At 41.9% G+C, this 24,950-nt stretch overlaps 2 protein-coding genes across 3 annotated transcripts; one reads left to right on the plus strand and one right to left on the minus strand.

Moving 5' to 3' along the window:
* Positions 1 to 8,458: 8,458 nt before the first annotated feature.
* On the minus strand, positions 8,459 to 9,427 carry LOC139467546 (cyclin-dependent kinase 2 homolog). Its single transcript, XM_071249080.1, has one exon. It carries the CDS (start codon positions 9,425 to 9,427, stop codon positions 8,459 to 8,461), a length of 969 nt encoding a protein of 322 aa, XP_071105181.1.
* Positions 9,428 to 15,406: 5,979 nt separating this feature from the next.
* On the plus strand, positions 15,407 to 24,641 carry LOC139468919 (uncharacterized). 2 transcript variants are annotated; one of them, XM_071251057.1, is made up of 5 exons: positions 15,407 to 15,531; positions 16,288 to 16,376; positions 17,143 to 17,337; positions 21,149 to 21,592; positions 22,275 to 24,641. In XM_071251057.1, exons 3-5 carry the CDS (start codon positions 17,328 to 17,330, stop codon positions 22,487 to 22,489), a joined length of 669 nt encoding a protein of 222 aa, XP_071107158.1. In that variant the 5' UTR covers positions 15,407 to 15,531; positions 16,288 to 16,376; positions 17,143 to 17,327; the 3' UTR covers positions 22,490 to 24,641. The 2 variants fall into 2 exon arrangements, with proteins under 2 accessions (XP_071107158.1, XP_071107159.1); XM_071251058.1 differs by lacking the exon at positions 16,288 to 16,376.
* Positions 24,642 to 24,950: the final 309 nt, after the last annotated feature.

The raw sequence follows: 24,950 nt of genomic DNA on the forward strand, positions 1-24,950 counted from the left end.
TGCCCACATGTGACCAGGGCATCGGTTTATGCCCACGTGTCACCAGAGCGTGTTTGTGCCCACGTGACACCAGAGCGTGTGTTTGTGCCCACGTGTCAACAGAGCGTGTGTTTGTGCCCACGTGTCAACAGAGCGTGTTTGTGCCCACGTGTCACCAGAGCGTGTTTGTGCCCACGTGACACCAGAGCGTGTTTGTGCCCACGTGTCACCAGAGCGTGTTTGTGCCCACGTGTCAACAGAGCGTGTGTTTGTGCCCACGTGTCAACAGAGCGTGTGTATGTGCCCATGTGTCACAAGAGCATGTGTTAATGCCCACGTGTCACCAGAGTATGTATTTGTGCCCACGTGTCTCAAGAGCACGTGTTAATGCCCAGGTGTCACCAGAGCATGTATTGGTGCCCTGGTGTCACTAGAGGATGTGCGTGCCCCACAATGCCACTACACACAAGACAGCAGCAGAACTGTAAGTAGCTGAGTGAATAGCCGTGTGTTTGGTAAGCCGCCGCCTTGAAAAGTGAGTGCAGGTGGTTGTCTTGACTGTGAATGTATAGCCTTGGTTTGCGTACATGTAAATATGGTATTTTTAAGCTTACTCCATTACAAAGATGTACTTCACCGTATACTCGCAAAACGTCTAGATACAGTGGTGATCTGTCGGATCTCTATGTAAGTCTGATATTTGACATTAATGCGTGTACACATCATGATGCGCTGACCGTTATTTTCCAAATATGACTCTAGCCCCCCCCCCCCCCCCCAACACACACACACACACACACACAGACACAGACACAGACACACACCCCGTTTTCCATTTTGTTTTAGTTTTGTAACGCGTCACGTGTCTGCCTTGCTGGTTATATTGTACTTTATTCGGAATACAAGAACGTGCAAAGCGCAATGACGCGGACTCAAATTATGAATAATAAAAATCATAATAATGATATTAATGATGATGATGATGATGATGATGATAAAGTGTTTAGCAGTACTGTTTTTCCTATATACCAGTCATTAAGCACCCATCTCGTTATAATTTTTTCGCTCTGAAATGGCGAGTGAGTAAGTGAGTTGGTGAATGAGTGGTACTTAACGCTGGGTCTGCAGTTTTGAACTATTCGCGACTGGATCACGTAACAAACGAGTTTAAGTTGCTTCAGTTATAAAATCAACACCATAGTGTACATCAACATGTTCGTGGCGGTTGTTATCCACATGTTTATTGCTCCCCGTTGAATTATGTGAATACATTGAATTGTCAATCACTATTTAAATTGCTGAATGTATTCTGTTGACAGTAACGGAAATAGTCACGTAACCATTATACCGTCTGTCACGTTGACACCATGGATTTGATTGAATCCTTCTGTACCAAGACGTGTTCGGAGACGATACGGCGATAGCAATAAAGACGTTGATACTCACTGTGTCGTTCATGATGTGGCTGTCTGGGGTATGCTAGTTGTATCTAAGGTTGGCCGTATTTCCAGTTTTATTTTCACTATTGCTTTTTAATAACCATTTCCTCGTGCTTGGAACTATGGGAAATGATTGGTTATATTTGTAATCTAAACTACAATACCTTTATCAGTAATATGAATGTTGCTTAACGCCGCATTTAGCAATAATGTAACCATACTACGACGGCCTGTAAATAATCAAGTCTGGTACAGGCAAACCAGTGACTACATGCAGGGACGACGATCCACGCCATTGGCATGTTGACATACAACCGTCGAGTCTGACAAACTGACAATCTATTTTACAATCAAGTGCCGTCTAATGGCAAACATGGGGGTGAGGGCATATTCTAGCCTGGAACCCCCACGGGACGGATGTGGGAGACCCGTCAGGTCGAAGATTCCCCCCATGTGTGAAATGTGATGTCCACTGTCTCCATTGCTCATATGACTGGAATAAAAGCGACATAAAACCTTGTTCTAGTACAGTTATAGTACATCAGTTAAAATGACTGCTTCGGTGGATATACAATGTATCTAACTCCACGTGTGTGACTCCATCACACACCTCTCACACTATGTCCATTACCAGATGACAGTGCAACTTTGTTTGTTTGTTTGTTTGTTTGTTGTTTAACGCCGCACTCAGCTGGTCACTGTGGTCAAATCATGAATTTAAGTGAAATTGCGAGTGAGTGAGTGTTTTAACAAAGCTTTGTTGAGCATATTTAAAACACATCCTAGCGTATCAGGCACTCTTGGAGGAATACTCGAGATGATACGGGTCGTATATGTTTATGTCGGGTATGTGTATGGTGCCGACAAACTTAGGATTGTGAATCGTGGCGAATATGGGATTCAAATATTAAATAATAGATATACATGATATTCATGTGTATATTAACTACTGGAGACACATGATATTTCTCAGTATATTTCTGCTGGGGGAGTTTACTCTATATTTATGTTTCCTGAAATTGTCGGCAGTATTGACCAATGGAGCCAGGAGTCTGATGGGAGTATTCTACAAAGCCCATCGTCTTCTGTAATATCGTGTTCACGCAATTCCATGAGCGACTATGAACACCCGGGCAAAAGAAAGTATACACCCATGTGCTTCGGCGACTGTTTTTTGCCTATTAACGTTTTTATAACGTTTGTAAGCTTTTTTGCAAATCCGACTTTCAAGTGTATACTTTCTTTCGTCCGGGAGTTTATGGTCGCTCATGGGATTACGTGAACACGATATTACAGAAAGGGTGGGCTTTGTCGAATACTATGAAGCGACGACACTCGGCGGGATAGAAAGCCATGCCGGGAACAATTTTCTGGCATAGGTAGGAGAGGAGAAAGGGGGTTTAACGTCGCGTCCAAGTGTGTGTGTGTGTGTGTGTGTGTGTGTGTGTGTGTGTGTGTGTGTGTGTGTGTGTGTGTGTGTGTGTCTGTGTGTCTGTGTGGCTGCTTTAACGAGTCCGGACTGATGCCGATTTATAATGCTAGTGCTTGCCCACTGAGATACCATGCTGCAGTTTAGTCAGTGAGTGAGTATGGTTTTACGCCGCTTTTAGCAATATTCCAGCAATATCACGGCGGGGAACACCAGAAATGGGCTTCACACATTGTACCCATGTCGGGAATCGAACCGGTACCGCAGTTTAAGATGAATACCCGTCTCAGACACGGTATACTGACTCCGAACCGACCAGTCCTTGTTTTAGCCCCTTAGTGACCAGCGCAAGACAGGGTAACAACAAGTACCATCTTTTAACGTCTCTCATCGGGCGTAAGCTCTACCACTAGACCACGGAGGCTGTCTTCTCGCATAGAATTCACTCTCTAAATCCCATGATATTCTCCTCCCCGCAAATTGACATACATTCATATCACGAAAAAACGATGAATTAGCATGTCTCTCAAGTTGGTGGCCTCTTCAACCTTGGCGATACTCTTCACCATGTACAGCGAGGACTTTCCCCTTTCCTCTTAAAAAGGTGACTGACACTTAACGTCCAGTAACCATAGTAACGAATGATTGAAATTAAAAATATGCCCAACAAAAATATATTGCCAATAAAGATTGATTTATTTGATTTACTGCCGATATATTGCCGAGAAATAGGGATATACTGGGTTTATAGGATATTGGTCAGTGTTTATTATGACGTTAAGTAAGACGTATGGTCCGAGACTATGCTATGTGCTTTGTGTTCTGATTGAGAAGATATTAATATAATCAGGTGACGGTCTACTCATGAGATTACTGATTTAGCTTCTGATTCATCTTGTATGTGGAGAGAGTAGGCAATATCTCATTAATTATCCTGGACTGGTGCGTCCACGTCCACAGGGATCGGGGATCTGCCCGGTACTGCAGACACTGTGTTGTCACAGGATATTTTGCACTCGTTAATATTGGCTTAAAAATAGATGCATCATAGAGGCGGTTGTGTTAATCGTTCTTTGACGTTACCCAAACACAACGTAAAGTGTATAGGGAGTGAAGTCCCAGCAAACACAATAATAGATAAGAGTCCACTTGCGCAAAGTGTTCGTAGTGCTACGATTATAAAGTAGCTCTACGTGATCCATGTGTATGTGTGCGTGTGCATCCTGGCATGATGGTGTACGAGCCTGTGTGTGCGTGCGTGCGTGCGTGTACGCGTGTTCGTGTGCGTGTATATGTGATTAACCCACAACAGGAATTTATTATTAAGGAATGAACGAAGGAAGGAAGAAAGAAGGACAAATGTGGGATGTTGTATATCACATAGTGGTGTGTATCATAGTTCTGTTTGTTTCTTTGATTGTTTGTTTGTTGTTTAACGCCGCACATAACAATATTCCAGCTATATGACGACGGTCTGTAAATAATCGAGTCTGGACCAGACAATCCAGTGATTGATATTATGAGCATCGATCCACGCAATTGGGATACGATGACATGCATCAACCAAGGCAGAGAGACGACTCGATCCCGTTAGTCGCCTCTTTTACGGCAAGCATGGGTTACTGAAGATCTTCACGGGTGGTGTATCACAGACATACATAATGTCAAGATTCCAGCCCGGATTGCAGCTGTGATGAGCGAACACGATAACGAGGCTACCCTACCACCACACAACTGATAAACTGATATCATATACATGAAAAGGAAAACAAATACATACTTATTTAATCAATGTTCAATATAAAGCACATGGTCAACTGATGGTATTTCGCCCTTTTGTTTCCTTCGTTAATGTCGAGTGTTGTCGTATCGCATGAAATATCAAAGAGGCGAATGGATTGTCTGCTTGGTTGCCCTCATTTACTACGGCTAAAATGTAGCTGTTAGCGACGCACTTAGTGAGGTGTTTGTGGTGCGCTCTGCTGGATGACTGAACTGTTAAAGTACTCATGGAAATGAAAAAAACCTGTTTGCTAGATTTAATAATCGACACAAAGCATTACGTAGATGTAAATACGAAATCACAAAACAACTGGAAAAGTACTAGTCTGGATTTGCTAGTTTTATCCCAGTGCTCAATACAAAAAGTACTTTACAGGAGGTAATTTGTAGGCACTTTCAACATTCAAAAATGAAACTAAGTCCAAATTGACATGGCAGAAACAGGCTATAGGCATTATGCAAATTAGCCTGGAAAAAAATATCAAAACAACAATAAAAATAACAGCTATGTTTATGAACATAATAATAATGACATGTAAGTTGTTGTTTGAGAAGGGAATATGTTACTTTTACGTTCTGATATTTTGACGATGATTCACTATCCCACAATGCCACTTACAAATCACTAACCACTAACAAATCACATGCACGTGGGTTTCAAGCAGCTGTTTTCACCTGTCGTCAAGGTATCATAGGTCATGGACATTCACCCTGATCTAATAACACCTGGTTATGCTCAGTTTCACAATAGTCTGTTTAGTTCATATTTTTACACACTTTTACGTGTAAAAAGACATAAAAACCTTTGATATGCTGTATTTGTGCCAAGGCCCAATTAGTACTAATTGAGTTGTTTGAATATTTATATATTTTGTATATTAACTGCATATATTTAAAATCTGAGATCGAAAAAAGTTTATTTTTCCATTTCCGTGAGTACTTTAGTAATGCTTACTTTATCAAGGTAGCCTGGTATCCCCGTAGTGTAGCATGTGACAGAATCTTTATGATTAATACATACATGAATATGGATATATATGATAGTTCAAGAAACGTGAAATTTACAGAGAATTCGCATTTTTGAACAAACTTTCATTCTGGAGAAGAAATTATATTCGACAAAATTATAAACAAAAACGTTCACACTCAACACTCACTATCTCCACATCAGTTAACCCATCAGCATTTAAATTACTGTTTACATTTATATTTAACATTTTTTACCTTATGAAATATATCCCCGTGAAAAGATGTTCGTTGTCACGAAGTGCGAGTTGAGGGATGATTTTATGGACGATTCGCTAAATAAAAGATCCCACGGCAGCTTCAGTAGATAAGTCCTCGCCACTTGAAATAGATTCACGAAATATCGCGATTGTTAATTAATGAAGATAGTTGCATATGTGCTAATACTTATATAGCTAAAAAAACAAATGTTTGCAAAGTGCATCCGGGTAGGCTTCGGCAGTCATGGAGTGTGTGTGTGTGTGTGTGTGCGCGTGCGCGTGTGCGTGTGTGCTTGTACAATTCCGGCCTGATGCCGATTTATAGTGCTAGCACACTGAGATTCCATGCCGCAGTTTTAACAAGAATACCCCACTCAGACACACTACACTGACTCCGAGACGACAAGTCCTTGTTTTAGCCGAGCGTCAGACAGGGTAACAACAAGTACCATTTTAAACGTCTTTTGGTATAACGCGGCCTGGGAACAAACCCTGGACCTTCCGCACTCCCGTTGGACGCTCGACGCAGCTTTTGCAGCTTCCGTACATCTGAGGTAAACACACGTCCTTGTAGGTATAGACAAGAACGAGAGCCGTACAACAAGCTAAAAGTACCTGACCATGTAGTGGTATGTGAAGAGAAGTCTGGATAACGTGAGTCACAACCCAGTGCTAGTGTATTAAGTCGCTGCATTCAGAGACTGCGTTAAAAATTGTAAGGTCAATGAGAGACGTACCTATTAAAGTTTTGTCTTGCCCCGGGGGCACGAGTGGCGCAGTTGCCCAAGGCGCCGCAATTCGCTGTGCAGAGTTCCGTCCCTGGGACACACAAGAAACCTATGATTGTGGGTTCGAATCCCAGTTCGCCCCGACTATGTTTCTAGGTTTGTCAGCACCATACCCGTAATGGCATGTCCTCAGATCTTTGTTTAGCGGTAGCAGAACTAAGATCTGATTTTAATGAGATTGGTCTTTGATAGACATTTAGAAGTTGGAAAAACCAGAATACATGACACTATTTATTTGCATAGCAACTCCTTTCATTCTTTGTCGCGACATTTCAGAGCTACGTCTTGCGCCTTCGTGAGGAGAGTGCTGAGTAATGGCATAGAGTTACGATATGTTTACACAACACAAGTATAAAGATAACAATATTATGACAAAGCCGGTGTAATCAACAGGAGAGGAAGCAATGAAGTACACTGAAGGTGTCGTGATGACAAGAATCTGGCTATGAGGACACAAGCAACAAGGCAATCAAGGTGTCCGCTGTCCACAGTGGAGTACACACTGGGTAGGTAGATACCATGGCCTCTGTTAATGGCTGGCTTCTTTCTTTGGATTTCGATGCTTTCTTGAAATTTCCTCTTTTTCCAACGACCGATGTTGGAATGTAGATCTTGGTTTGTGACCAGGAAATATGGCGGTCAAGGAGTTGGATGGGATGTTCCGAAAGGGCAGATTTTATGTTAGATTTTCGAGTTCTTTTATTCTGATGGCTATAGTACGTGAAGTCTCGCCAGGATCCACAGTTGTGTGAAATCTCATACACACATCCTCTGGGTTCTTCATGTTTTATCAGTGTCCCTTGGTATGGGATGCTGACGAGGATGAGTGGTGGGGCTGGTTTTGACTTTGAAATTGGATTATTTGTTGGGTTTCTTGGCTTTCTCATTATATTGTTATCTTTGAACATTCACCCTAACTTATAGTGAGGTATATATGTATATAAACTCTGCACTTATTCAGTATTCAGCTGATGAAGGAGCAGGAAATAGCTCTGAGAGACTATATACAGAAGACTCAAAGCATCTGCAAAGGTGTTAGTGGACGACCCGTGTCCCTATAGCGCGATCAACCCTCGCACAGCGGGTTCTGTCTGAATGGTGCTCTGGATCGGTGCTCTGGATCGGGTTGGACTAAGAAGTATAGAATTTAGTACCAGACTTTAGGCCATCTGGGGCTACAAACGCTATCCTGTTTCAAGATGACACATCGGAAATGTATTCACAGGTCCTGATGATAATAAGTAGGTATTAGTACTTAATGTACTTTCGTTAATAAACGTTAGTGACATTAGTTTTCCTACAGTGTAGTCGCAGTTTCAACTAAGGGAACTAACTCTTACCTCCTTATCTTGAAGCAATTATATTACGTCCAGAGTTTTTCTATTCTTGCCAGATGTGCACTTTGAGTTTTGAGTTTATTCCTGTTGTATCCAAAGTGGTTTTGAAGGGCGTTTATACCTGTGCACTTTGGTTAATAAACTAATAATGCAGGATTGTGTCTTAACTAGTGTAATTATCGCTTCGTGTGGTATAAACAACATTCATATTTGGATCACACGTCAACTGGCTCGTTCTGGAATTAATTGAAATCAAAACCCAGAATTGATTAATTTGTTTGTACATGTATTGATTTACAACAATAGATAATCCAGTAAAACAATACCTCTCCATGAGACACTATACATACATGAAACATTCCTGGACAAATTCTTGATTGAACATGAATTTACATTTTCAGTAAGTGTTTTTAGGACTGACAATTGAACTGTAAACAATTTCATTTGAATTAAAAAATTAAGTGTAAGTTAAGGAAAATTAGTTGAAAAATCGTTTGAAGTAGTCGTGTTTTAAAGCAACTTTTGCTGTAATTCGAGACAAAGGATTTAAATCTAGACACTTCTTAATAAGCGACATTAGCTTTCTGTCCGGACTATGAACACCAGATACGTCAGGCTCACTGCGGTCTGGTCCTATAAAGTGTGGCGTCTTCCCCGTCAGAGTTTCATATACAGACGCCCCAAACCTCCATACATCAAATGACCTGATAATATCATCTTGAACATCCCCTGCCTCGTTCTGTGGATACAAGCTGTTCGTGCCAAGCCTGGTCGCATCGGCAAAGTTTATAATTTTGACCTTTCCACTCTGTCCAATGAGAATATGGGATGGTGTTATGTCCTGATGGGCTACGTTATGTTGATGGAGATATTGAAGAACTTCCAGAACTTGTTTCATGATTTTCTTGATCGAACTTTGTCTCCGAGCCACACACCTCCTGTCCATGAATTCCGCCAAATTGCATCCGCCGACATACTCGAGTATCAAGACCTGGCGCCCATTGTGTTCAAAGAGGTCGTAGGCCTTGATGATGTTTTTGTGTTGGACCTGACTGAGTATGCTGTATTCGTTGGTCCATACTTTTGAAGCTTCGCCCGGCTCAGTGTTCCTTGGGTTTGACACTTTCGCTGCAAACACCTTGCCATCCTTGAACACACTGTATACAGTAGCTGAACCACCTGAGCTCATGACTCCCCTGAAGAAGTAGCCACGGATTGTAAGGCCGATGAACGGGTCGTGTGGGAGTGAGCCGAGAACTCCGTTCCTTGATTGAAGCGGTAACCGCCAGTCTTCAAGGTGACTCTGGTGACAAGGGATAGACGGGACATCTACGGGAGATGGACTGGACACAGACTCCACCAGTCGCCCCATGAACAAATACTGTCGCCACAGCTCTGCTGCCGCGTTGTGGACATCTTCAGCGTGATGAGGATCTAAAGACAACATGATGTCATATTACTTTTGTGTCACATTGACATGAGTTATTCCATAAAGGCAACAACGTAGACGCATGGACATCAAAGTGTCACATGTAAAAGTTGAAGTTTGTCTACATTTAAAGTAATCACATTTTCAGTACAGATTTACATTGTAATTGAGGAAAGTCATCAGTTTAAAGGGATAATAGGGGTAAATGTAACCATAACAATAGAATTATCCTGGCTTGCTTAAGACGTTGACGGAGATCATAGCCAATAGGCAAGCAGAAAAAACCGAAACATATGCACGTAGTCTTTCTATTTGTATTTCGTCCAAACCGTTTGCTCTTATTTGATAATAGGGTTGAAATAAAGATCGCTTGAAATTGGGGGTCTGAATCACACATTTAATAATTAATTATTTGAGACTGAATCACGTCAAATGTTTAGCTTTAAAAGGACCCTGCTCCATATAATGAAACTAAACTTTTACCCCGTATAAGTTTATTAGACTGACAAGACAAAATGTTGTTACTTACCAAGCTCCATGTCCAACAAGGTAATGGAAACCGATGTCAAAAGCAACACTTGAGCGCTTTTGGATCAAATCGCTGCAAAAAGCATCCGTGAATAGAAAACACGTCTCGTTTCTATAAAGCACAAAGACTTTAAGTGACGTATCCTTTCTGTGACGTCACACGTTTATGACGTCACTTGTCTGTTCCATAAGCCTGTCAGCGGCTCTCTCTGCGCGTCGTATACTTGCGATGTTTAGAGACAGAGCAAAGTGTATGGAATCCAAGAAGAGACATTTTCGAGCTGCCCCCTTACTTACACAAACAAACAACGTGTCCAAATTAACCAAAGCGCGACAATGCGATATTTGTCGCATTGTCACGCTTTCAATAATATTTTGTTGGATTTTACACTTAAAAAACGTGACATTTTTCATGGTCGATGTGACGACCAATTTCAAAATTGTGTAAAAAAAAGTGTTAAATATTCGACATATTGATGATGTCGCATTGCAGTGTTGTTCCTTCAATGTTGCGCACGTGTTGTATTAAAGTGAATTGTTCAAAGCATGCACAGAAATATTTATGCTCCCTTTCAAACTCCAGTGGTCTCTTTTTTAGCTTCAATGATTCTAAAACCAAAGTACCAAAGGGAATATAAAAGTGTTTTTACAACAAATAAACTCTTTGCATTTCTATTCCATTCAACATTTTTTCAAATCAATCATCTAATACCCCCATCACACCAAATTAGTTCTCAATACGTTCGTGAAAATGTTGTCGAACGGGCTCCAACTGTGTATGAACGTAGTGGACGTAGCAGCAACTATTGACAGTCTATTTACGAACTTCATGGACGGCCTCGGACGGGGAGGGTGCTCTAGAACTTTGAATCTGCTCAAAATTTTATCCCGTCCATCCCGTTCTGCAATTAGTCGGATTGGCAGCATACTTAAAACGAGAAAGACGTATAACGAACGGAATTGCCGTACGTCGAACCTACTAGGGACGTGTTTCCACGTGGTGCAGTCCGACATAAATTTCAGAACGTGTGCACACCGACCGGGTCGACGTCTCTTTGGAGGCATGATGTGTACAGCACGTAGCCCTGAACTTGAATGAAGACTGGCTGCAACGCGCTCGGTATTCATAGGAATCGGGTCAGACCGTGAATACACACGCTCTTGGGACGACATGAGGACGTAATGCGAACGAGTTGGTCGTGTTAAGACTGGCTTGGACGTATTGTGAACGAGGTAGAACGAGGTTGAACTGGTTAAGAGCGGGTTGAGAACGGCTACGAACGTGCTCGAACTGCCCTGAAACGTTGTCGGGATGAGGTGAACGGGCACTTTTACACGATCTGCAACTGGATACAAACGGACTGCAGACTGACCAAGAACGAGGTAGACGTATTGAGGACTGCTTATGAACAAACTAGCATCGTATTTTACGCAAAAAACCGCGTTCTACCGTGATCGGGTCGGGTATGTGGATCAATGCTTACGATATCAGTCCCTGGATACCTAAGTTCGGCGTTAAACAACAAACACACTATAAGGACGTATACCTGCGCATTTGTAATTGCTGTGGCTGAGTTTAATTCCTGGGGGCATTCATCTACAATCAAAGATCATGTATCATTAAAATTTTGAACCTTTTGATGAAATGTGGCTTTGTCGCGCTTTTGTTGATAATGATTGCTTGTTTTTGTAATGGAGACGCCGCGACAATATCCCTTCTAGGATTCCATACTCAACAACACTCGGCTGACGTGAGGGAAACGACAAAACTGTCAGCTGACTGAGTGTGACGTCACTTAACTGCGGCTTTTCAACTCATCTTTCTCACTGGTCCGCATTAACAACGTGCTTCGCGTTATGGATGTAGAAACCGAAACATTTCTGCCGGATATGCCAGTTGTCCTGAAACAAAGGGTGTTGTGAAAATAAATGTCCTCCTCGGAACAACTACCACACTGTGAGTGAGTGAGTGAGTGATATTTTAGAGTGAACACACACACACACACACACAGACAGACAGACAGACAGACACACACACACACACACACACACACACACACACACACACACACACACACACACACACACACACACACACACACACAGGTGTGCGTGTGTGTATAAATAAATTATACATATATTTATAAGCACTGTGACCTTAGAACTGAACTGACTAGATCGATCTATGCGTGAAACAATCGATGTTCAGCAATGTGACTGGAGTAAGCAGCCTCTGGTATTTTCCAAATCACATCCATCATATAACACTGAACAGGTGTCCCATTCAGCGTGTCGATTTCCAAACAGGAGTGATGAGAATCAACACGAGTTCTGCGTCAGCCTGTCGTGATGGTTAACACAATTTGTTACCAGCTGACACTCATGGTATTGTACCCGGCATCCTTTCACAACCACACACTCATTTCAAACGAGGTTTATCTTCCCCTACGTGTTCCTAGTTGAGTTTCACAAATTTGCTTTAGGTTTTACTTGTGAACAAATATTTTTTATTAGTTATTTAATATAAATTATAATATAAAATAGTATTAAAATTCACTAAACCTTAATGAGTGAGATAGATTTTTACATCGCATCGGCAATATTGCAACCACATAATAATTAAAATGTTTTTTAACGTTTCATTAATTGTTTTGTTTTTATTTGACAAAGTATTGTTGTTCCCTCTTTCAAAATGCATTCAATTGTATCTGCCGCTTTGAAATTTTGCGTCAATATTGTGTTCTTGTCCTAACAGGGACGGTGGGGTAGCCCAGTGGATCAAAAGAAGACCCGGGTTCGATTTCCCACATGAGTACAATGTATAAAGCCCAGTTTGGATGTCCTATGTCGTGATGTTAATGGAATGTTGCTAAACGCGGTGTAAAACCTCACTCACTCAGTCACTCACTTCTGTCCTAAAAGTACCATGAGTATTCAGAGTCAGATTGGGTCCCCTCGTCCCCATGTATGTCGTACTTTCTAATCGGGGAATCACATGGATTGTTTCTCATGCTAACAACCACTGCTAAGGCTTGTTTCAACTCGATTATTCACAGGTCGTCGAGATAAACTGGACTGATGCTGGCTGTGCGGAAACAACAAACGATGAGAGGAATCCAACACGCAACATCTGGTCAAAGGGAGATAACTTTAGAGTGAGCGAGTGAAGCCGTGTTTTCATCGGCGGCTAATTTTCATCCTCTGTGATAAGGGATGCTTGTGGGGTCTGACGTATGGACAAGCCGCAAGATATAAATTGTATGTGTACTTTAAGATATGTTGCATCTGGATAACGGGAAGCCATGCTGGGAACGCTCTCAGTGACACAGATCAACTACATCAACAATGTATTACCGTAAACTACGGAACTCAAAGGGACCACTAAATTTAGTTCGTAACAACCGTAGTTCGTTATAAGCACGTTTACAGCATATAGGCAGTAAATGGATCGGAGCCAAGAGTTCGGTATATCCGTAAGTTCGTTATAAGCGTGTTCGTTATACACGTAGTTTACAGTATGTATGTATGTATGTATCTATGTATGTATGTATGTATGTATGTATACACATGCATAGAAATAGACGATATTGCAGAAGAGAGGGAAAGCCCGAATTGATGCAGACGTGTTTACCACATCGGTGAAACCCACAGGGATTGGTATACTGATGACAAATTTAGAAACATGATCAGGCTCGAACCACCAAAAGCTTACCTAAGGGACACAACTCTCTACAGCGAATTGAGGCGATTTATACGACTATAACAACAACCCCCCTCCGCCAATACAGACATACGTATTCCAGATATTTCGTGTTTCATGGCCAGATACTCCATTGTAGGTGCTTATTAATAATAAATACCATAATAACAGCAGTAATAATAGACTAACCGGGAAACTGTAACTTAAATTACAGTAAACATGACACTCGTCTGCAACTCCAGACGCATGCTTCCGTCAGACGACATACATTGCAGGATACGAATATCGTGTGCCATGATAAGCTTACCCCAAGCCAAGACAGTGAGAATTATTTCCTTAAAACATTGCCATTCACGGGGAAAAACTAATTATTATCATACACGTTACATATAAAGATACTATCAAGAATGCCTCTGGGTAAATATCCAAAACATTGCTATTTCATGCGGTGTAAATATGATCAATTAGGTTATACAAATTGGGTTTCATTTGTAAGATATATATTGTTGAGTTATGGTTTCGGTTATGTATGGTAGATGTAAGATATGGGAGACTGTGATGTTTTTATTTATACATTTAAGGAAAGAACAAGAGATTTGTTTATGCAAGAATGGTCAGATTGTATATCCAATTCACCAAGGCTAGATTTATATTGCACTAACAAATCCTTACTACAACCTGAAAATATCTATCATCGATTAAGACTGTACATTTAAGAAGATCTTTAAAAATATTTAGATGTTGTTCAAATGATTTTAAAATACATTAATATAGAATGTCTAGTGACCATGACTTTGCTGACAGTCTATGTAATTTCTGTAAAGAAGACTAAAGCCCCATTCACATGGACACTTTTACTTACGTGAGTATATATACTTACATAAGTAAATTTACTTATGGTGGCATGTTAACGCATTTGCTTACGTGAGTAAATACACTCCAGGAGTAAAGAGACATGAGTAAAAGTATATTTGCTACACCTGATGAGGTCTAGTAAAAGTATATTTACTCATAAGTATAAATGCTCCTGGAGTATTTCTGGTCATGTGAACAGATTTTCTATTTGCTTACGTAAGCATATTAAATCCAAGATACTGAAAATCAGGAAAATACGGCTGCAGTTCATGTGAACGCAATGTAAATATACTTTTGCTTACATGAGTAAATATACTCCATGAGTAAATTTGCTTACATGAGTAAATTTTGTCCATGTGAATGGGGCTTTAGATGATGAATACCATGCACTATTTATATGTCCAGCTTATACCACGGACTTGTTATATAGGCCCGTGCTTATACTAACTTAAGGATAAGGTATTTGCCTCGTATTATTATCAATATTCTACCCTGTACAAGTGTGTATTGTTACTCACAACAAATGACGACAACATTTTATTTCAGCTAGCTCTTTATTTAGATAAAATGTTTAAACTTAGAAATTCCAAAGCCAATATTAACTGAAGCGCTGTCACAATATGTCAAATATCCAACCATCTGTACTATTGGCCTCATGGCCAGACTATACGAAATAAATTTTGTTCTGTTCTGTTCATATAAAGAGACTGGTTTCCTCTACACGAGATGAAGAGAGACCCATCTCTGTCAAGCAGTTGTCAGTACGCCCAGCGCCTGTAGATCGATAACTCGGCGGATGTAGCATCTGTAGTACGGACATTATCCCCCCAACTACCATGTCGGAGTGATCTTACCAACGGGGGGAGAAACGCCGCGTAATGCTACAGTGACAGTGAGGCGGTCCGCCTGACAGAGAGCAGACGATAGAGGCAAAGCACGAGAGAGATAGAGCGAGCTCACGGCATGGCCTAGTTAATCAGCCAGATATTCTGGATGCGTATGTCAGACATCTGTAGGGATAGTTCACCATAGCGAGCAGGTAAGTAGGAATGTTATAGGTTTATGATCAGTTTGTACCATAATGCTCTGCATCTCCACGCAAACAACAATTGTATTTGTCATATTGAGGCTTTGACATTGCTTGTTGACGTTCTTCATTTTTCGCGGGAAATGTCGCGAGGTCATGAGATATGTGCGGTATGCCACGACAGGGGTCAGGTGAATGGGTTACGGTTGTTGGGTGGTTATGTAATTAACCCAGGCTACCAGTCACTGATACCGACCACCCCTGTGTTGCGGCACTGCGGTGCAGACCCATTATTGACATAACCTTTATAACGCCACCTTTATAACGCACACGTGGGGAACAGATGACATGCTTGACCTGTCCTGAGAACACTGCCTCGAGTCAGGGATTCCCGATTGTTTCTTTCATGTCGGGGTTTCCGTGCCTCAACATGCATGACCTGTTGATGGTGTAGGAGTGGGCGAGGTTACCAGTCATGACATAAAAATACATGTACATAGCGCGGAATGCTCGTGTAGACTTGGGGACGGAAACGCACATCAGCGACCAATGTATTTCAGTAGGCTAGAATATTAGGGAAAATGTAGGCCATTGATGCTTTGTATTTAGGAGTTGCACAACAATCCGTGACATAAATGGGAAATGTTAGTGTTATCACATATTACGATGGCTAGCTAAGACGGGTATTGAATTATATTCAACGATAACGTTGATAAGGATGTTTTGGTGTGTTGGGATTTAATAAAACCACCTTTCCCTTGTTTTTAGACACAGGGCTACAACTAGAGTCAATACATACAACAGCACGATAACAGTTCCGCTGTATAATTTCACACACCTCCGACCCGGATATAACGGTAATATCAACTGCCAATGAACCAGTAGGAGCCTGCATCAAGTCTAGCGAGTTAAACACCGTGTTTGTCTCAGTGCACCCAACAGACTGGCAGCATTAGCTGCACTAGCCAGCATACATGCGAGCGTTGCCAGGTAAACATGGGAACGCTGGTAACCACGTTTCCTGTGGATGTGGGTCGTCTTGCTTCGGCAACTGTCTCATTACCTGGACCAAACATCACCTAAGCCAATTGATAGATATTGTGTTTCTCTCAAAACGTATGAATTATTTAACACTTAGTGGTTATTATTTGTTGGCACAACTGCTGCGGGTTATTGATGGGTGCTTGGTAAATGTACGACCGTTCATTGCTGACACGTGCAAAATAGATTGACCTCGTGAGCTCTCGACATATGTCAAGGTGGCTTCTCTGCTCTGCAAGCTGTACAGCCACGTAGACACACCTATGTGACAGACAGATTTACCAGTGTTTGAATACGGCAGGGTTATAATCGGGGTCGTATTGTGTGGAATCAAATGTCAGTGTGACATTCGTAATCCGTATTTAATAGCCGGATGGAAGCGAGGTTTGAATTCCTCCCCTTGTACCAGCGCACCGTGCGTTAACTTAAGCTCTTTCTAGTCGTCTCTCAGTGGTAGATAATAATATTTATCTTTTAGTATCTGATATTACTCGACTGGTTTATACGATGCGTAGTTCAACAATTCATGCATGTGTGCAATGTTTGATGCTGTTTCAATGTGTTACTGTTTCACTGTATCAGGTGGAGGGATTCCAGACATACCTGAGTCATCTGGGTGACATGTGACTGTCCCGTCACGTATGGTCAGCAGTAGACACAGCCCAGTCTGACGGAGGACACTCACAAACGGAAACATACCGTCGGACACAGGACACACGAAGTCAAAGGACACACCCAGTTTGACGTAGGACACACAGTCGGACATTATGGGGAAAGGCAAGTCATGCACTTCGTGTTTCATACATTTAACCGGTAAACAATACGAGTTATATCTAACTTGTTCATAGCTCATTTCGATGTCGTCCTTCAAGATTTACATTACCGGACTAATAGTCGTGTCTAACAACGACTGTTGATTCTGCGTCAAGCAAAAGTAGGTTGAAGTCTGGTAGTTCAAGCGTTGGCTGTAACACCGAAGATCAGACAGGCCCCCACCCCTTACTCACCAGGGGCGGATCCGGCATTTTTAAAAGTGAGGGGTCACAATTATCAAAATCCTCTCTCAGTCAATGTTACTGCCTACAACATGCTACATTTGGTTTTCAAAAAAGGGGTGGGGGTGGGGTGGTTTATGCTCATCTGAATTGATGTGTGTTTCACCAGACTTGGAGTTTTATGTTGATATGTTGCGTCAAGTGCATGAGTATTGATATGCCAGAATGGATGGGAAATCTGAGATTCCGGGTAGCCTTTCGGGTGGAAACCTGATGCAGCAAGAGGAATTCATGTCATGTTTAATTAATCATGTTAACAATTTCCACCTGAAGCATTAACGGATCATAGGCCCATCTATCAGAACCATGTTTTGATAGCTCCACATGTTACATACACAAGGAGTCTGCACAACCCAGCATGCGGAAATATATTCACCGGAATGGAAAACCAGTCTTTTGTTCATCGTTATATCATGACAATACCGGCCCCGAGGTGCAGTGGATAGACGGTCTGTCCCGAGATCGGAAGGCGGTTGTTGGAATATTCGACCACCTCATATCAAAATACATTTGTACGTTGAAAGATTGTATATTTGTTGTTAACACGTTGCCGAGGGTCATTAAGGGGAGATACAACAAGGACTGAACTGTGTCTGAGTGGAGTATTCATATTTTGCTGCGGCGTGGTATTTCAGTGGGCTAGCTCTATAAGACCGACACAAGTCCAGTTAGCCACACACATGTACTAGCATGGACGTCGCTATGTCCACGAAATAATCTTGAACGCGATGTTAAACCCAAGTTCATCTCAACCTTTTGTAATGCTCGCCAGTACTGATGTAACAGAGAAGCATTCATTTCCTATTTGCATGTTAAGCCTTTCTTTTTACGTTTTGCCCTTGAGCATGGCGCTTGCAATAGAGGCATTCTGCATTACTACTGTCGGGAACTGTGAAAAACTGTGCAGACAGATTAGAGAAATGTCGCTTGTAGTGATTAATAAAAATTACTGCGCTTGAGGTTTTGTGTAAATCTTATCATACGACGTGTCACAGATACATCACGTTTAATGCGGACATTTTATTTAAATGATCAACTGTCTCATAAACTGAGATATTACCGCATTATAGAGCGCCCGAAAAAATCGGCCTGGGTGATTTCGATTCAATGTAAATCTTCAACATGTGTTGTATGTAATGTTTCTTTGTTTGTTTCTTTGACGGAGATCTGTAAATAATCGAGTCTGGACCAGACAATCCAGTGATTGACACCATAAGCATCGGTCCACGTAATGGGGATACGGTGATATGCATTAACCAATTCAGCAAGCCTGACCACCCGATCCCGTTTGTCGCCTCTTACGACAAGCATACTCGCCTTTTTCGGCAAACATAGTTTGATAAGCAGGGATCTTCACAGGTCGTTTAATGTAATAAATGTTGAATCTAAAATCTTTGTTCTTATAGAAACTGCTTAGTAAGAAAATACTTGTTGCTGCACCCCGTGGGGAGTCTGGGGCATGATATAGGTCCACACTATCCCCTGCTTATCGACCAATCAGGATTGTGTGATTGATTGTTTGTGTCACTGTTGTTCACCTGGCAACAGACTGGCCAAGATGAAGCTAAATTATTACTGATAGCATTCATACCCCAGTCACTCTTTCAGTGATAGTATATATCGTGAAGACCTGGGTTAGAATTGGTCTTCAGCAACGCATGCTTGTCGTAACTGACGACTAACGGGATCGGGTGGTCAGGCTCCTTGACTTGGTTGAGGCATGTCATCGTATCCCAATTGCATAGATCGATGTTCATGATGTCAATCACTGGATTGTCTGTTCGAGGTTGACCATTATTTACAGATCGTAGTTTTATAGCTGGAATATTGCTGAGGGCTGTGTTAAACATCACATAAACCAAGTATACATACATCTGCAGTATCTGCCAAAGTTGATCCCAGCGCCAGGATGTATTGTGAACTATACGTAAGGTAGACGTTCTATACCATCCTCGTAACACTGACTTTGCATTGTGAAATGCTGTGATATAACTGGAATGGTTCTGCTGTGGCGTTAAACAGCATTATACCATGACATTGAATGATGATCTGGCTTGAAGTGGTTGATGTGTGATAACCACTTTTTATTTCACTTCGGGAAAAATTTGCACGTCATGACCCCAGCACATGTAAACGAACACGTCGTCTGTTCTACTAGGGTTATCACTAGTGAATGAGTGAGTTAGGTTTAACGCCGATTTTAACAGTATTCCAGTTATATCGCGGCGTGTCAGCTTAATGTGGGAGGAAAGCCCGAAATGATGCAGGTTTTAGACGTTTACCACTTCGGTGAAACCCACGAGCACCGGTATGGTGCTGAGGTTATCAATAAATTCTTGACCCGTGAAGATGCCGGGGTAGAATAGGTCTTCAGCAACATATGCTTGCCGTAAAAGTTGACTATGCTTGTCGTAAAAGGAAACTAACGGGATCGGGTGGTTGATGCATGTCATCTATCCCAATTGCTCGGATCGATGCTCAGGATATCAATCACTGGATTGTCTGGTCCAGACTCGATTATTTACGGACCGCCGTTATATAGCTGGAATATTGCTGAGTGCGGCGTTAAACAAAAAAACATCCAACTAACCAATAAATTCTCGTAAGATTGCGGCTTGAAAACTATTTATATCAATCACGAGCAACGACTGTTACTTTGTTGTCGCATGCTGGGGTTGAGGCAAGGGAAATGGTAAGCCACAAAAATCAGCACAGTTTGTCATCATACAGTACACTCTATCCTGCTAAATGTTTATTAAAATACGCTCCAAATTACTGGTAGGACCGTTGCTGAACCTGTTCCGTCAGGTATTTCCACACCAACAACATCCATGTTTAATGTTTCTCAGAGTATCCATTATGGAATGTCTGGCTTATTTCAAATTAGTGACAGAAGTGTGGTAATCAGCATCTACCAAGTTTAAACTTCGCACAGGTCATAGCTGATTCCATTTGAATGTAGGGATGTTTGGTTGTTGTTGATCTCGCCATGCAAAACTAGATCCTTTTGTAATTTGAATGTTTTGTTATTTCACAGTGAAATGTACGTGATGTACATTTGATGTCAACTCTTAAGACCTTAAGACATACAAATTTTCATATACATTGTCTCTATGTTGTACCATTGCGATTCCAAGATTCGCCGCCATTCCGACCGTATGACTGCACTGAATACGCGAATACGTCTGGATTAGTCATGGTAGAATGGAGGTAAACCTATTCTTTTTTTCAATTTTGAGGTGACTCATGGTTTGTTAAGCTAGTTATATTTGTTTGTTTGTTTGCACTCAGCAATAGTCCATCTATAGACGGCGGTCTGTAAGTAATCGAGTCTGGCCCAGACATTCCCGTGATTGACATCATGAACTTCGATCCACGCAATTGTTGTCAGTGTTGTGTAATAAACGATGAACCACCGAAAACGTCAGAATGGAATAGGTGTATCTCCGAGTTCACTTACTCGTTCACTTCGTGGATTTCACTTATTTCCTACAAAGTGCCATGTCCTAACTGTTTCTGGTCACTGTTCTCAGATACCAAGGTGATCTGGACCAAGGACGGTCTCAAGTCGGAGAACATGAAGTTGGGCCACAAGATCCGCGAGCTGGAAACACAGTACCGGGAGATCAGGGCTATCTTCGTGCAGCTGGAGCAGGACTATGACAACAGCTACAGTGCCTTCCCCATACAGCGTTACTCCGTACTGAAGAGGATGATCAAACGGTGTGTGAACGAGGAGAACCTCAGGAAGGCTGAAGCCCTGGCGAAGAAGGATACTTCCAAACCTAAGTCTGGGTTGTCTGGACTTCTTGGGAGGGCGAAAGAATTTGCTGATAAGGACAGGCCCGCATCAGGGGCAGGTAACTCTGCCAGCGGTAGTGATGCTCAAGCAGGCGGGATGGGAGGGTTGCTGTCTGCGTGTAAGGCATTTGCCGGGAAGTCGGATGGTATTGAAACAGCTGCTGCAGCCAAGAAAGGTAGGTACCATGGGATTCAATGGATAAGAGGTAGAATGGGTCCCAGAATGCTGAGGTGGTGGTTGATGATCACACTGTCTATAATTATTAGGAGTAATACTTCAGTCATATTTCAGTCACTTTTCATGGCTCTAGTATGCTGGGGGCCAGTCTAAGGCGCCGCAATTCGCAGTGCAGAGTTGCGTCCCTTTGGCACGCTAGAAACCTTTGATCGTGGGTTTGAATCCCGGTCCTACCGATTATGTTTCTAGGTTTGTCAGTGCCATAGGCGTGCTCGTAATAAAAATGGTAAACGTCTAAGACATACACCACGTTGGGATTTCCTTCCACATCAAGTTGACACGTGCTAGGATACAGCTTTGATACCCGTGCCTATAACGTAATCTATGCTCACTCTATATTTCAGATTTGCCTTGTATGTTTTGCTTCACTCCAAATGTGAATGTGTTCCCCCATAAACTAATAGGTAACTGACCACAGTAGGCAGTCCTGTGATCGCAGACCTTTGAGGGCCTTATTAATGATTCCAGATTTAGCGATCGAAGATTAACTTTTATCTCACCCAAGGGATAGTCATGAAAACGGTTTGGTAGGAAAAGTGCTGCCAATGCACTTGAAACACTCGTCCTAAATCATTTGGTTATAGGATTATTATTTTCAACGCTTTTGCCACATTTTTCAGATCTCAGCAAGATGTCAAAACAGGAAGTGCTTGAAGACAATGAGCTCAAGAGACAACAAATCGAGGCATTTGGTCCGAGGTTCATGAGAGCCTTTAACAGATTAGAACAGCTCAAGACGGATTACGAGACTTCCAAACAGTCATTTCCACTGTCCAGATACGGGATCATGAAGAACATGATCAAGGACGTCACTCGGGACAAGAGTCTGCACTAGCAGAACAAAGGCCTCTTCGTATCCATCTTCACAAGCAGGCTACCCAAAAGGCCATGATTGTCTGTTGGAATGTGTGTGTGTCCTGGACAAGAGTCTGTTTGGAGAACACAGGTCACCTTGTTGTTCATCTTTACAAGCAGGCTACCCAGCAGGCCATGATTGTCTGTTGGAATGTGTGTGTCCTGGACAAGAGTCTGTTTGGACAACACAGGTCACCTTGTTGTCCATCTTCACAAGCAGGCTACCCAGCAGGCCATGATTGTCTGTTGGGATGTGTGTGTCCTGGACAAGAGTCTGTTTGGAGAACACAGGTCACCTCGATGTCTATCTTCACAAGCAGGCTACCCAGCAGGCCATGGTTGTCTGTTGGAAAATGTGTGTGTCCTGGACAAGAGTCTGTTTGGAGAACACAGGTCACCTTGATGTCCATCTTCACAAGCAGGCTACCCAGCAGGCCATGATTGTCTGTTGGAATGTATGTGTGTCCTGGACATGAGTCTGTTCAAGCAGAACACAGGTCACCTTGTTGTCCATCTTCACAAGCAGGCTACCCAGTAGGCCATGATTGTCTGTTGGAAAATGTGTGTGTCCTGGACAAGAGTCTGTTTGGAGAACACAGGTCACCTTGTTGTCCATCTTCACAAGCAGGCTACCCAGCAGGCCATGATTGTCTGTTGGAATGTGTTTGTGTCCTACATGAGTTCGGGTTTCGGCTGACTGAGATGATACCTAATCGACAGTGTTGCGGATGCGGAAATAACAGTAGGAATTGGTTCAACTTGTGATGTTACATGACCCGATGCTAACGTAATCTGCAATTCTTTAACAGTTATGGAGATTTGAATTTCAAGTGCAATGCCTATATCTGCAATACTACAGCTGTAGATAACTTGAGGTATAATCTGGAGTACTTGTTGATCTGGTATGGTAGAAGATTGTATGACGATATGATCTGCAACATCGGATATTATGGTTGCATAATCTTCAGCACCGGTAATTATGACACTATTGCAGTTACTGTATTGATTACTGTGATCTTCAATACAATGTAAACCATTTGACAGCCTGAAATGAAATGACCGACTTGATTTAACCAGTGAAAGTTTTGTATTGGTGCACGATATTGTGGCGTGATGTGCAATACTGGAAACTGTCTGCAGTACTGGATAGTAAACTGAAAGTGGTTGCTGCGGTTGGTTCTCCGCACCATCTAATATTGTATTGTTCATCGTCTGCAGTGCTGCGAATGATACAATTTCGGCAAGATTCCCCTTGACTCGTGAAGTACTTATAACACGTGCCTTCGCTGCCATTGTCTTGCGTCTATTATTTTTACACTGTGCGTACGTAGCTTTATTTCTACTGCTCACATATCACCTGATATGCCTTGAGTCGTTCACTCGGTGGTACCCCGAGTACACAATTCACTTCTTTAATAAAACAGCAGCAGATTGAGGCGAGTAGTGTGTTGAACGGTGACTCTATAAGGAAGAACTTTTCCATCGATCATCTTTTTTAAGCAACAAGAAGAAATGACTATTTAAAATACATTTTGTTCGCAGACGTTATCACGTTTATCGATATTTATTTCAACATTCTAGTCTTGCACCACCATGCAACATGACAAATGTGGAAAGCAGAGTTGAGAGGGCTCTGACCGGAAGTGACGTACTAGCTTTCTGTGAGATGGGGAGATGTGCAGTATTTCTACGGTGCAATGGATATGCCTCTGTTTCTACGCCTACTACGTAGATTTATTGCAACTAATCCACAAATAAGTGTAACAATTACTCATAAAAGGTCCACGTTTATTGAGGTGGTTCGTTCTTATTTGGAATATGGTATTGCCTAAAAAGATACATTGTATTCATATTTGTATTGCATATGGAAGACGTTACCAGTTTAACAAGGTTGGAACTACTGAGGGCTCCCTAACGTATGCTACATTTATAACATGTGTCGTCTAAAGTTTCGTCAAAATATGTCTACCTGGGACTGGCAGCATTGCTTTATATGAAAAGGGACACTGGTATTAATCTGTTTTGTGGTATATATATTTTTTTATCGATTGGTTGTGTCTTGAATCAGTGTCAAGTACTTCTGCGTAACTTCCTCTTCCCACACACCTCATATACTTTATTCTTGCTATTAAACAAACACTCTTCATATATGCTTGTTATGTTTTAACAAGAAACTTGAAATAGAATCAAGAATTATCGCGGTGATGAATTGTAGAAGATAGCTGCATGTGCGCTTATACTTGACAAAGTAGACACAATTTATGGATAACGACTTCTTTAATACTGTAAAGGCGACGTTTTGGTATTGATACTTATACCTTTGTCAAGCAAGACTGGAAGCTGTCAAGCAGTCTTGCTTGGCGACGGTATAAGGATCTGTACTGAAACGTCGCCTTTACAGTATTAAAGAAGTTGTTATCCATACATTGTGTCTACTTTGT

The sequence above is a fragment of the Haliotis cracherodii genome, unplaced genomic scaffold (assembly GCF_022045235.1).
Source record: "Haliotis cracherodii isolate W230 unplaced genomic scaffold, xgHalCrac1.p SCAF_2, whole genome shotgun sequence".
NCBI classification, from domain to species: Eukaryota; Metazoa; Mollusca; class Gastropoda; order Lepetellida; family Haliotidae; genus Haliotis; species Haliotis cracherodii.